At 44.7% G+C, this 14222-nt stretch overlaps 2 protein-coding genes across 6 annotated transcripts in view; both read left to right on the forward strand.

Annotated features, from left to right (window-relative positions):
• numb (NUMB endocytic adaptor protein) overlaps positions 1–6505 on the forward strand; it is a 37612-nt gene extending 31107 nt beyond the window's left edge. The window contains exons 5-11 of one of the 4 annotated variants that reach the window (XM_068580442.1): positions 635–709; positions 1480–1620; positions 1864–2068; positions 2197–2496; positions 2693–2836; positions 3540–3680; positions 4165–6504. In XM_068580442.1, the coding sequence (XP_068436543.1) occupies positions 635–709; positions 1480–1620; positions 1864–2068; positions 2197–2496; positions 2693–2836; positions 3540–3680; positions 4165–4949 (1791 nt within the window). In that variant the 3' untranslated portion in view covers positions 4950–6504. Of the gene's footprint in view, positions 1–634; positions 710–1479; positions 1621–1863; positions 2069–2196; positions 2497–2692; positions 2837–3539; positions 3681–4164 lie in introns of all 4 variants that reach the window. The other 3 variants (XM_068580443.1, XM_068580445.1, XM_068580446.1) reach the window with 3 other exon arrangements.
• A 584-nt stretch (positions 6506–7089) lies between these two features.
• Positions 7090–14220, forward strand: exd2 (exonuclease 3'-5' domain containing 2). 2 transcript variants are annotated; one of them, XM_068580209.1, is made up of 10 exons: positions 7090–7173; positions 7803–7873; positions 7969–8453; positions 8957–9213; positions 9779–9905; positions 10460–10773; positions 10992–11098; positions 11269–11404; positions 11767–12138; positions 12795–14220. In XM_068580209.1, the coding sequence occupies exons 3-10, from the start codon at positions 8010–8012 to the stop codon at positions 13009–13011; spliced, it is 1974 nt and encodes a 657-aa protein (XP_068436310.1). In that variant the 5' UTR covers positions 7090–7173; positions 7803–7873; positions 7969–8009; the 3' UTR covers positions 13012–14220. The 2 variants fall into 2 exon arrangements, with proteins under 2 accessions (XP_068436310.1, XP_068436311.1); XM_068580210.1 differs by having other exon boundaries at positions 7969–8438.
• Positions 14221–14222: the final 2 nt, after the last annotated feature.

Consider the following 14222-nt stretch of genomic DNA (forward strand, 5'->3'; position numbering starts at 1 on the left):
TCTCTTTTATCATCAGCATTATTATTATAATTTTCACGTTAACACCCTTTGATCACATCTGAAGTCTGGAAGAAACACACTCATCCACGGGGTGGGGTGGGGTTTGTCTAGAGAGAGACAAACACAGTGATGCATGTGTCTTTGAGCAGGTGGGGGGATTTAGGTTAGGGCGGGGCACTTTTGTGTGTGTGTGTGTGTGTTTTGTATTAACAGGCTTCTTTCCCTTCAGCTTTCTTCCGTGAACCAAGAATGGAACAATGAACAGTTTGTGTGAATGGACGTTCACTTTTTGTGCACACACACAAATATCTTGTTGTTTTCTTCCTAACCAAACACTGTCGACTGCATCAGAGCACCAATTCCCAAACCAACCTTCTTGTTCCTTTTTATTAAACTGTGGGCTCTCAGAAAAAAAAAACACTCCTGATTGTCTCTTCTCTTTTGTCTCTTACCTGGTGCTTTCTCTTTATTTACAGGTGTGCTTTGTGTGTGTGAGTGTGTGTGTGTTGATTGACATTTCATGATTTTGGTACCAAAGAATGAATGGTACAGAGAACATTGATTGGAGCATTGAGAGACTAAAGGGTTTCCTTGTTTCTTACTCGTGCCGTTCCCTTTTGTTTTCTATTTGCAGGCCGGGAAGAAGCCTGTGCGTGCCGTGTTGTGGGTGTCAGCAGACGGTCTTCGCGTCGTAGACGACAAAACAAAGGTAATAAGTCCCTTCGGCCCTCTATCACATGCTCTGAGAAAGAAAAAAAAAGACCGAGCTGCCGCAGGAAGCACACGTGACTCTAGTTGCTTTGAAGATGGAAGCTGCTGAGCTCCAGCAGCTGATAATGGTGGTGAAGCTGTTGTACTTCTGGTCTAATGACCTCCAAGAGGCCCTCTTTGTAAATATGTACACCTGCAGGAGTAGATATGAGTAAACAGTAATGGTTACATTGACACCTGCTGGAGAGCTCTGGTACTGCATCAACCCTGTTTCAGGGTTTCTGAGAGGTTGTGAACTGTTCATGGCAGCTGTAAGTTATGAAATAAAAACATTTAAAAAGAAAAAAATTCCAATTATATTTCCTCTACTTTATTATTAAGTGTTTCAAATTGAGTCAGTTTATGAGAAAATGCAATTTAGAAGTCCAGCAACCTGTATTGACTTTGGTTTTTGTGTTATTCTATTCCATTTGTTTTGTTGCCTTTTATGCTTTCTTAGATTTTAGAAAAATATGCTTTCAGAGAAATGTTCAAGGATTCCTCCCAGGGTTATGGTTTAATCAGAAAGCAGCGACGGATGCAGACTAGTGATTCTGGAGCTGCTAGTAGTTTTATTCAACTCTCTTAAAGGCCTCCACATTGAAGAGCTTGTTCACTATGAAATCATTCAGCCCACATTTTAAATTGTCTCGATTGAGTGTCACTTAACCACAGTTCGACCATAGTTTTTAAGCTCATTCGATAATGAGGTGAAACTGGTTTTTGCAGGACCTGATTCTGGACCAGACAATAGAGAAGGTGTCGTTCTGCGCTCCGGACCGTAACTTTGAGAGGGCGTTCTCTTACATCTGCAGAGACGGCACCACGCGGCGCTGGATCTGCCACTGTTTTATGGCCATTAAAGACTCGGTAAGAAGTCAATTATTACTACAAAAAATATGTTAATGTACTCTTTCTATCCCTCTGTATGCGTATGCGTCCTATGTAGTCTTTACTGTTCTGTGTCATTTAATTAATTTGGTGTATACAATGGTGTTTTTTTAAATAGCATGTTTTTAACAGGAAAGCCCTTATTTTCTTTACATTCATCTTTCAGTAAATGACACCATTATATGTATTTCATACTTTTTTTTTTTGCATCGTCTGCCTCAGGGAGAGCGTCTCAGTCATGCTGTAGGCTGTGCCTTCGCCGCTTGTCTGGAGCGAAAACAGAAACGAGAGAAGGAGTGTGGGGTCACGGCGACCTTCGACGCCAACAGAACCACTTTCACCCGCGAGGGCTCGTTTCGCGTCACGACAGCAACGGAGGCGGCGGAGCGGGAGGAAGTCATGAGGCAGCTACAGGATGCTAAAAAAGGTATTTTTTTTTAGCAAGTTTAAGAACCATTAAAAACTGTCTTTTTGTTTACTCCACTTCCAGCTGATGCTATTGCCTCGTTTGTTCATTATGGCTTCATTTCTTGAACGTTGCCCTTCTCTCGACAGCCGAGACGGATGTGAAGGTTGCCGGGAACTCAGCCACCAGTGTGACAAACTCCTCAGCGCACTCGACGGGAGACACCCCATCGCCCTCGTCCTCGCCGCCTCTCTCCATGTGCACGCTGGGACCCCAGGTGATTCCGCGCAGGCACGCACCGGCCGAGGCTCTCGCCAGGCAGGGCTCCTTCAGAGGCTTCCCGGTCCTCAGTCAGAAGACTTCTCCCTTCAAACGGCAGATGTCACTGCGCATGAACGAGCTGCCCTCCACCATGCAGCGCAAGTCTGACTTCCCCATGAAGAACACAGGTGAGTTTTGGGGCCCTGATCAGCTCTCTGCGTCCTCAGCTCCTTTATTGTTCCACACAACCTGCTCATTATCTTAAGGTGCGGCGTTCTGTATTTGCAAGGACTTTTTGAGTATTTTTATTTATTCCAAAGATGAATTCTGCCTGTGTATTCTATGTTTGCTTCTAATCCATATTCTCTGGTGTTTCCCCTCCAGTCGCTGAGGTAGAAGGAGAAAATGACAGCATCAGCTCGCTGTGCACTCAGATCACCTCAGCGTTCAGCGGACCCCCTGAGGACCCTTTCTCCTCAGCACCAATGCCCAAACCAGCGTCATCCCCTCAGTCTCCTGTAGCACCAGGTAACATCTGCTCAGCCTCTTCTACAACTTTGATATCTAACATGTGTAACTTTGCATCAACCGTGTGAAACTCGGTTACCATGTTCTGGACAGCTGTGTGCAGCGCGAGGGGCTCTGATAGGATTTGTGTTGAGGGGTGACTCAACTTGATCTGAAATAGAGAAAATCACATAGTTTGGCTGCTCTGCTATTAACTGCCTTGTCTGATTATGTAGCATTCATTAAAAACAAATCAGCATCACGCGCCAAACAATTAGAGCAACTGGTTTTAGCTGATTGTCGCTAAAGAAATACATGTTGAGAGACATTAGCTTAGAACTGTAATGAAGTTGTTATCGGTTTTGCACATGCCAGACACAACTGACACAATCAGAAGAAGAATGAGGAATTGTACACTAACACACTAGTTGTTTGCTGCAGATAAACCCCAAAACCGTTATCTTTCATTCCCCACATTTTTGGCATTTGGCATTCAGCTCTGGAGGAAACAAAGATTGTGTGGCTTGCTCTTTAAATTTGCGGTTAAAGAATGCGCGCCTGCTCACATTTTCCTCATTACTACATTTAGAAAGTTTACTTTATATGTGTTCGCCGTAATATTGTTAACTGCACGGTAAAATTATGCATGTCTAACAAAAGATCGGCTCACTTCAGCCGACCCACGAGCTTGCTTGTACTAGCTTCTGTTTCTTATCTGCTGTAGTGAACGGCACATCTCCTGCCTTCTCTGTTGCTGCTGCTGTTGCTGCTGCTAACCCCCCACTTCTGCCCCCCGCCCTGCCTGCTCGAGACACTAACCCCTGGACTAAAACTCCAGCAGGATCCCCGGCCTCAGCACAGCCAGGTAAGCAGCACATCAGAGGCTAAATGGACTAAATCAAATGCTAAAGGCTCAATAGACACATTTGCATGTCACAGATAAGTGATGAAGACGAAGAGTACCTGTGAGTTGAAGGTCCTCTTATCCGTGCATCATGTTTTTGATGATAGGTGCACAATAAGTGGGTGTCAATTAGTTGTCGTGACACCGATACAAGCTCCTGTACATTCATCGTACATGGCAAAAAAACAATAATTGTGGTCAGACTGGGGAAACAAAAATATAAAAAATATGTGTAAATGTGACGCTACAGATCTGCCTGAATGTAACACATATGACCTATCAGCAAAAATCTCTCACTGTTCCTTTATAAACCAGCAATAGCTCTGAACTGGGATGACAAATCGTTACACATCAAACAGAAACGTTGCATCAGTGAGTCAGTAAGTTGCAAATAACAGTAATAACTCACTTTGTTTTGCCTTTTCTGTGTACTTTCTTTCAACAGGAAGTAACTGGTCATCGCCTACTCCGGTGATAGTGGTCCCCCCTAACTCCTCCCCGTCCATGGCCTCCCACAGACGCACACCGTCAGAAGCAGACCGGTGGTTAGAAGAAGTCACCAAGTCTGTCCGAGGCCCGCCGTCTAATCCCATCATGGCAGCAGCGACGCTTCCCGCCCAGTTCACTGCCCCTGTGGCGATGCCTGTGGCCCTGCCTGTGGCGCTGCCTGTAGCGCCCGTTCCCTCCGTTACCCCGGTGGCCTTCATGTCCCCTCTTCCCTCTGCCGTTCCCATGCTGCCCCCCCGCCAGCCCGCCTTCCACGCTCAGGCGCCGACCTCCTACCCGATGCCCAACGGGCTGCCGTTCCCTCAGCCCAGCGTGCCTGTGATCGGCATCACGCCTTCGCAGATGGTGGCCAACGTGTTTGGCTCGGCCGCGCAGCCCCAGCCGTTCCCCGTCGCGGCCTCCACAACACCCCAGCACGACCCGCAGGCTTTCTGCCACATCAGCCCGTTCATCAAACCCCCGCAGTCCAACACAGTGACCCTCGCTCCCCTCCAGCCGTCCAACGGCAGCGTGACCTTTAACGGGGCAGACAACTGGGCTGCTCCGTCCCAACTGGCTCCATCCTCCCCGTTCACCCTGCCGCCCGCACCGCCGCCGCCGCCGCAAGATGCCTTCGAGGCCCAGTGGGCTGCCCTGGAGGGCCGCTCGCGCCAGCACGCCACACCCTCCCCGACAAATCCCTTCTCCACTGAGCTGCACAAGACCTTTGAGATCCAGCTCTGAAGACTGTGTTTTGAGATTAGAAAGTACCGGACAATGGGGAGGCCATTTTTTGTCGGGGGAGCAGATAGATGATTGACTAAAGAAGAGAGGGGAATGTCCCCCGGTCTCTCTTCATCTCGGTGACAGTGGACAAGCACAGCAGCACCGAAAAGAACTGGGAGACAGTAAAAAGCAACGGGTGAACCAACAGGGAGAAGAACTCTGCACAACAGTGAGGGGAGGGAAAAAAACAAACAAAAGCGGTTGCTGTTAACAAGGTTGCAGCTCCCCAGGCATTTCATTAACATTGTCTGTATTGTTTTGTTTGAGCTGTGCAGCACACGCTCACCATTACCAGGTGGAATATCTGTACCACACCTAAACCCATCAGTCCCCCTGCCACCCAGCGAGGTGCTCGTTCAAGCTCCCAGTGCTCCCAGCTAACAGGACAAGACCTCTCTCACCTGGCAGAGGAACTGCAGCACTGAGAGAGCTCCGCTTCCAGATGAAAAGTTCTCATTTATAACTTCCCAGTCAGAAGAATTTAGTGAGATAATGCCAAAATCTTTATTTTTATGCATCAAGTATATTTTAAATAGCTTTGGAATTTAACAGAAGAGTTGTAAGTAATCGTGCCAAAGGCACAGACTAGCTACAATGAGACAAGTTTATGTTCGTGTATACAAGAAATGACAGTATATATTATACATAAAAAAAATATATATATCTATAAAGAATCTATACTGTACACACAGCTCACAGCAGTGCTAATTTTTAATGTGATGTAAAGAGATTTTGTGAAGGGACAGCTGCTTTACTTTTGAGTTTGTTTTTGTTTTTTGAAGAAAAATCTCTTTGTTGCCGTCTGTTGCATCATCCTGTGATTGGATGTGAAGCATCTCTCTGTAAATAGGGTATCATTGCAGCAACAATCAATGTGGACCTAGCAATGGTGGTGGTGCCCAACTGGTTGCCTCTCTTACCTGTGCTCAGTTTTTAATAGTTTATAGTACACATCAGTACTTAACATTTTACTTCTTCTGTCTACATTGTCATTATTTTTTGTTGTTGTGTGGTAATGATCTTGTTTTTCTATTTAACACAGTAGGATGTAATTTTCTGTCTCTCCACCTCTTATATGATTTTTTTTAAAGTAGTTGATTAATTTTTACTTTGCACAAGCACTAAAGTAGATGATTGGACCTCACAGGTGACCTTGATCAGAGTTAGTCAATTGTGGTGCTGCAGCAGCTGACAGCTTGCTGACTGGCCCGACCTCCGTTAGCCCGCTGTGGTTCTGACCGTCAGCAGAAAACTACAGGGAGATAAAAAAAAAATGGTTTCATCGCTCACTGTCTGATTTCTCTCTGATTTATGTTTTTATTTTTTTAAATCAAACCTGTGAATATGATCTATTATCTGATCTATTTTTCCATTTTGTAATTATTTCATTGCTTTATTCCACTTCTTTGGAGAAATATTGAAGCTAAAAGATTGAATAAATTCATGGTGGTAAAGGTAAAAGTAGTTTGTGTTCTTGATTAAATCTGTTGAACATTTCTAACAAGTAAGGAAATACATTAACATTGGCAATAAAAACTGACACTGAAACAATTCGGTCAATATAAACTATTTTTTACACATTTATCAAACAGAAATGACACTGGTTCCAGCTTCTTGTATGTAGGAATTAAGCAGGGATTTTTATTTGATTGTAAATTAAAAGTATTTTGTTTTTCAACACTTTGACAGACCAAACAGTTTGCAAATTCAATATGTGACTTTGGACTGGAAAACTTCTTTGACAATTTATTCATTATTTATTGCATTTCATAGACTTCATAAACACTTCAATTTAAATACAATACAAAAGCGTAGTTAGTTGCAGCCCTCATACAAGCACATGCTTGTGAATAGCAGTATCCAGGGATTTTACAGTTTAGTATTGACATTACAATTATTTGCACTTATACAATAAACGAAGACAAAACATGTACTAGGGTGCATTTATATTAGACTACTTTCAGACTTTAAGATTAAAGAAACGATATCGTCCCGACCCCAGTGGAACATACGGTCCTGTTATTGTTCCGCCCTTCCAGCAGGGGGCGCTGGCTGTAGACCCGCGTCCCGGTGCGGCGGCGTCCTTATAAATATAGCCCGGAAGACACGGATCCGTTCAGTGAAAAATTAAGGAAGGGTAAATGTTCATGCAAATAGCGGTTTATTGGTTAAAAACGTAAAGGTAAGACCTAAAGGTTCATATCTTAGTACACCGAAGTGTTGCTCTGGCTTGCTGCGCGGTAATATGTGTAACTGCGCAAGGACGCAGCGCTGAACAAGCCGCAGAGTTACCATGCTAGCAAGTTAACCGGTCAGCTCTTATGGCTAACCATGGCGAACGTTAGTTTAACTTTAGACAAGAAAGGAAAACCGGGATTAAGGCAGACATTATTGTTAATCAGTCTTGCCTTTAAAGCTTGATTTCCATTTTAGGTGGAAACGTAACCCCGGTTTAGTTTATGACGCAGTTTACGGTCAAACGCTATCGTTAGCTTAAAAAAAAACTACCTCAGTGGACTGACAGCTCGAGCTCGGGGGGCTGCGCGTGCGCTGGTTGAACCCGTTTGACCCCCGCAGTTCAAACACACAGAAGCTTCAGTTCATGTTGTGCTTTTAAATTAGAATAAAGGCGAAGGAGCTCTCGTGTCAACTTGACCTGTGACCTTTTCAGTACTGCCAGTTGTGTCACAGCATACTTTTTATACCAACATGTTTTCCAACATACTTTACTTATTAACTGCTCCATGATAGCCAAAACAGAAAACATTTCAAGATTTAAGTGTGTGGTTTTGCCTTTTTTTCCTGTTCTAGAGAGATGCAGTGCCTGTCCAGGTCACAGAAACAGAGCCAGGTTTACATGGGATCCCACTGACACAGGAAAGGTACAACATTGATCATCTTTTGATCAACTAATGCACCGTTTACACATGCAGATCAGGCCACTTGTGTCATTATTATATATTTCTTTTTGTTCTAGATTTGCACTTTTCTGCCAGCCGAGGATCACTTGGAGCCAACATGCCTTTTCGAGGGCACTTAACTGCCGTCATAACAGTACTAGGAGCGACCTTAGGCGGGCTGCTCATATGGCGAGTTTACCGAACCAAAAGGAAGAGGCTGCCTTCCGTCCAGGAGGCGGCCGATCCTGTGGCGGCGCCGAGTCCTGTAGAGGCGCCGAGTCCTGTAGAGGCACCGAGTCCTATGGAAAAGGACATCACAGCCGTGGAGCAGCAAAACGACCAAACACCGCGTCTTCCGGAGAAGGAGTTTCAGGCTGCGGAGCATCAGACCGCTCAGCTGCCGCCTCCCGTACAGATAACGTCTCCTGAGCAGCTGCTGGCTGTGAAACCAGTAATGGTGAGCTCCGAGGAGGAATGGCAGCGGCTGTGGCCACTGATGCAAAAGGAGCTGTCGGCCTTCCCTGTGCTGGGGCTCGACTGTGAATGGGTAAAGATCAAAGGCGTAAGAAATACCTTTTGCATGTTTTTACATAGGAAGTGAAAGAGGCCGCCCTGAATGATTCAGCACTGAACGTTATGTGTGAATGCATTGTTTAACATATTAAGTTTATTCCTCTTGGTAATGGGCTTCATACAGATGGCACACAATCACACAGATATTCACAACTCATTGAGTTTGAGTAGATGCAGTTAGTCTAGTGACAGAAAATGAATCTGCAACTATTCTGGTAATTTATCAATTTAAAACTGTGGTTTTACGCTCTTTGTCAATTACAATGTCCAATTTAATTTTTAATGGGCATTTCTTTTAAATGTGAATGAAATGAAAATTACTTTGTAAAATCTACTTTAATTGATTCTTTTTTTACTCAATTAATCAACTAATCTAAAGTTATTAACAGATTAAACGAAAGATGGAAACTATTATTTCATATGTAAAATCTTCTTGTAGCATTCAGTCGTGCTCGTGGTTTTGTATGACCTGGCTGCTGCTGGCTGTTGCAGGTGTCCGTGAAAGGTCGATCCTCTGCGGTCGCCCTGCTGCAGATGGCCACGTGTTCAGGCCTGTGTGTCCTCGTGAGGCTGCTGGCGTTTCGCAGCGGCCAGCAGCCTTTCCCGCTCAGCCTGATGGAAGTCCTGCGAGACCCGCACATTCTGAAGGTTGGCGTCGGCTGCTATGAAGATGGCAAGCGTCTGACGCGAGACTACGGCCTGTCCATGACGTGCACAGTTGACCTGCGCTACCTTGCCTTAAGACAAAGGTACAGTCTGTGTGCTGCTGTTTTGTGTTTATGGAAAGCAGAAGGCTTTTGCCTCTTGTTTTTTTGGTCACATTATCATATGCGAGATGAGAGAGAATTTTATTAGTCCTGAATATATATATCTCTTTAGAAAAGATCCTGGAGCACATTTATTCATAATTTGATTTGTAATCAAAGTGCATTCTAAATGTAAAAGAGATTGATACAAAAATGACAAGAGAGCAAGTATCAAAGGACAAGAAGTAATTCCAGTGTGATATATATATATATATATATATAAATTGCAATAAGTGTAAGTTAAATCTGGTAAAATAGGCCAACAAAAATAAAAAAAACGCATTAAAAAAGATTAAAAACAAGACTAAAATAAGTATATAATAAATAATAATGAAACCCGACAAACTAAAATAAGAAAGTATCATATTGAAAAGTTGACGATTTGAAAACACATTTACATAATATTGCACGAAGTTGAAAAAGTAATTTCCAAAAGTCTTTTTTTTTTTTTTTTTTAAAGTAATGTATGTAAAATGCAAATAACTTCTTAAATTCTGTCTCTTTCCAGGCAAGCGGCGGTGAATAATGGCCTCAGCCTGAAGTCTCTGGCAGAAGATCTGTTGAATGTGTCTCTAGATAAATCACTGGAGCTGCGCTGCAGCGACTGGGAGGCAGATCAACTGACGCCGAAGCAGGTGGTGATTCATTGCATTACTGCGCGCTTCACATTTTTCGTACATCTCATTGTTCACATCTGCTTTAGAGAATAAATCGTCGTTCAGTAAGTAAAAAGCAGCGAAGTGGAGTTTTTGGAGCCTCGAGTTAGACGGAGAGCTGGTGTACGTCCTCGACTTTGAGAATTAAACTGTCCTGGTTGAATCATCAGTGCACAAGATACACAACTGAATAATGATTATTTCATGTAAAGGGAAACGTTTCTAGTATTTTAGATGAACTGAGGAATAAACTACGAGACTCCCAAGGGTATTATTTGGGCAAGAAACGTGCAATCACGGAGCTTAAAATTCTGTTTGGTGACGGTCAATTTTGGGTAGTCTCTTCCACTTTGACTGACTTTTGCAAAGGGAGCAAAGGCTCCTGGGTATTGTAGTATTAACCCATATTTACCTGCTGAATAAACAGGACAAAAAAAACACATGATTTCTCAGACTAAAACCTTGAGTATCGTGATACCAACTGTTTCTTCGGCGCCTCCACCATCCGTCAAACTGCCATCTGTTCACTGTAGATGACGTACGCCGCCAGAGATGCCCAAGTTTCTATCGCTCTCTTCCTCCATCTCCTCGACTTCCACTCTGAAGCCGGTCCCGCATCTTCCAGCGGGGGGGGCTCTTACTCCGAGTTGGCCGCCCGCTGCCAGGGCCTGGTGGACGTGCCCTTCAGGGGCCGCGGAGACGGAGAAGACAAGGCGGCCGACGGAGAGAAGAGGCGCAGGACGCGGAAAACGCCCCCTTATGAAAGCCCGGAGTCTGGAGATCAGCAAGTCCCAGACCCTCGGAAGAATAACAAGAAGAAACCGCTGGGTGTGGGCTATTCTGCCAGGTGAGGCCGACGCTACTGAAACCACAAAAAAATGGTTCTCTACAACAGCTGAAAATTAATCAGTTTCTGATCGTTGTCTGTAAACTGTCTCAACCCGGCAGGGCAGGATTTTGGGAATTAAATGTCAACGGTTAGATGCCAGCTACATACTTACTCTTCTGTATTTATTTCATCTGTATAACTTCATCTGGTTTGTCTCTTCTCTCTCTCTGCTACAGGAAGTCTCCTCTCTATGATAACTGCTTCCTCCATGCTCCTGACGGTCAGCCTCTGTGCACCTGCGACAAGAAGAAAGCCAAATGGTACCTAGATAAAGGAATCGGAGGTACACTGGAAAACTCCCAACGTGTAAACATTAAAATACATTTCTTTAATTTCTCACTCGCTCATCTAGTTGTAAAAACGCTTTTTGCTCCACACTTTGTTGAGCTTGTGATCGTTCCTTCTGCGTTTCTATCTCTGATCTGATCGACATCATCTCTGTTTCTGACCCAGTGCTCCAGAGCGAGGAGCCTTTCGTCGTGAGGCTGCTGTTCGAGCCGTCGGGACGTCCCGACTCCCAGCAGGACTATTATCTCACCGCGAAGGAGAATCTCTGCGTGGTCTGCGGCAAAGAAGATTCCTACATCAGGTTAGATAAGTTTCACTTTAATTAACCTCCATTCATGTGACATGAAAGACGTTCAGGGAAACACTCTGGTGTCTTCTGGACCCGTTCTTTATTGAAATGCAAAGATTTCCAGTGATGGAGAAGCAGCGTGTCTTTACATTTCTCCAGCTTGAACCAGTACCTTTTTTTTAAAATAGTAATAATAAATCGGACTGTATATTTATTAAAAAGTAAAAGGCTCGTCAGACGTGTTTGAACTGAGTAGCCAACAGCACTGTACAAACACTTTAAATGTTATGCTCCGAGTTATTTTCACAGTTAATAATTAATGATGCACTTAATTGATGATATGGTTAATTCATATTTCCCTTTTGGTCCCACAGGAAAAACATCGTGCCGCATGAGTACAGGCGGCATTTCCCCACCGAGATGAAGGACCACAACTCCCACGACATCCTGCTGCTCTGCACCAGCTGCCACGCCGCCTCCAACGTGCACGACGGCTACCTGAAGCAGCACTTGGCCGAAGAGTTCGGCGCCCCTCAGGGCTGCGAGGAGGGGGTCCGCCTGCTGGAGGACTCGGACCGCCGGCGGGTGCGTTCGGCGGCTCGGGCTCTGCTCACCGCCGGCGAAGGACTGCCGCAGCAGCGGCGGGAAGAGCTGCAGGCTCTGATCAAGAGTTTCCTCGACAACAACAACGAGGAGCAGGAGCTGACGGACGAGGCGCTGCAGCAGGCCGCCGATTTGGAGACGAGGTGAACGGAACAAAACCAGTCGATTATTTTGGGTTTCATTCACATCAATGTGGTTGTTTCGGCCCAGTTTGAAAGTTGTTTTGTTTTTTTTCACTTCTGAACAAAACCACCTGAACACGTAAACACTCTAGAGATACAACTGGGAACACGCGTTTGAGTGAGAGTCCAAAACAAAGATGGGAATGAACCAAAAATTCAAAATACCCTCGAGCACTGTTGCTTCATCCAACAGAACAGGAGGCGCTTGAAACTGAAAGATCGAATATTTTTAATCAGGAAAGAAATTAGTCACAAGTAACCGCACAGCCCATCAAAGTACACAAAGAATATTTTATCAACACTGACTTGAGAAAGATTTGTTGCTCTCATGATCAGATAAAAGTCAAGTAAATGTACTAATATCTATATTTTGAGTAAAACAAATGGCAAATATAATTATTCAATCATTAATTCACGTAAATCCATAAAATTCCTGACATTTTGTAATTAATTCCATGTGTCTTGTTGCATTCTGTGATTAATATGGCCCCGTCGATATATATCGTTGATGTTTAATACCGGATAACGACCGCCGAGCTCTCCTCGCCGTCTGTGGCATGCAGACGCGTCAGATTGATTTCCGCTTGATAAAACTGCTTCTCTCTCCTCCCCTGAAGGATTTTCAACGAGGCCTACGTGCCTCACGGTCTGAAGGTGGTGCGAGCCGGTGCCGAGCAGGGCCTGCAGGGCCTGATGGACCTGGAGCGCCGCTGGAGGCAGCACTTCCTCCTCGCCATGCGGCCTCGCCACCTCCCTCCCCTTTGGGCCGTCGACCACAACCACAGCAAGTTCCTCCGCAAATACGGAGAGGACCTGCTCGTGAAACTCAACTGACAAAAGAGCTGCTACAGGACCGGGAACGGAACGAGGAACTTTCTCAGCGCCGGTTGGATCCGAGTCTTCCTGCAGCCGCTCCGTTAAATCTACAAGCCAAATCGCTTTTTTTTTAATATAAATATATATAGTGAGCGGGATGAATGAACTACTCTACCAGCGGAAACGGGAAACATTAGCCAGCATGTTGAGGTTCACCAGATGAGTGCGTGTGTGTAAATGCACTCTGTCTACGCTGGACGCTGGACGACGGTTCGCGCTCATTTCTAGTGCCGGTGTGATGCTGCTAGGTTGCCACCTGGATCCTGAATGGACCTCAAGCAGAGACTCCACTCGTGGAAAGAAATCCAGCACTGAATCTGAAAAAAAAAAACACTAAACATATTGTGATTGCATATGAACACTTTCCTTTTTATCATGAAAAATGTATAATTATTTATGAAAGGTTGAAAAAAAAAAAAAATTAAATAAGTGATTTTTAGAAGAAGCTGCAGCCTGCTCTTAACCCCGCCCCTCCCTGAAAAATTTAACGACCACCCCTCCCCTTCCTCTCATGCAGGTTCGTGGCTGTTGGTCTGAGAATAAATGCTTTGCTTCGCAGAGAGGGTCGTCTTAATACGACCTTTATGGTTTCCGTCACGCGCCTCGCTGCTTTCGTTTTCAGTCTGTTGTCTGTTTTAAGTCGATAGATGAAAGTTTCCCAGAAGCATCTGACTCTAAATGCGCTCCATCTCGCTTTATCGCGGAGGACGGACGACCGCTAATCGCGGTGAAGTTGGCCGCTAACGGTTCATCGTGTCAAACCTCCTGATGTTTATGTCCTGCTGCCGAGTCCCCCTCCCCCGTGAAGGTTGGGACACCTTCCTGGCTCGTGTTTTAACGAGCCTCTTAATCCCCAAACCCGACCGGAGAGACGCGTCGCAGCATCACATTTTCACTTTAACAGTCCATGACGTCGTTTTACTCTCCAGAATCCAAAAATGCACAGTGAAGCAAAAAAAAAAAACGCCAACTCTTAATGCGATTTTTAGAAAATTACCGTAAACCCTTTTTTGCGAGGCAGATTTCTCTTTTTCGAGCGTGATTTAAATTATTCACAATGTACACAGCTGCTTTTGTCTTTGTATTTTTCTGGATGTAAGCCCCGAAGCTGTTCTGTTTTTCCTGAATTGTGAATGATGCAAAAAATAAAAGTCATGTTTGTATTAATA

This window comes from Clinocottus analis, unplaced genomic scaffold (genome assembly GCF_023055335.1).
Source record: "Clinocottus analis isolate CAN_PGR_092001 unplaced genomic scaffold, fCliAna1.0.p SCAF_17, whole genome shotgun sequence".
Classification (NCBI taxonomy): domain Eukaryota; kingdom Metazoa; phylum Chordata; class Actinopteri; order Perciformes; family Cottidae; genus Clinocottus; species Clinocottus analis.

What these genes read in the sequence shown, in the direction of transcription:
- exd2 (XM_068580209.1), top strand. Translation starts at nt 8,010, where the DNA reads ATGCCTTTTCGAGGGCACTTAACTGCCGTCATAACAGTACTAGGAGCG. An exon ending in GGTGTGGGCTATTCTGCCAG is followed by an intron (nt 10,774 to 10,991) that starts GTGAGGCCGACG and finishes TCTCTGCTACAG; the next exon opens with GAAGTCTCCTCTCTATGATA. An exon ending in AAAGAAGATTCCTACATCAG is followed by an intron (nt 11,405 to 11,766) that starts GTTAGATAAGTT and finishes TTGGTCCCACAG; the next exon opens with GAAAAACATCGTGCCGCATG.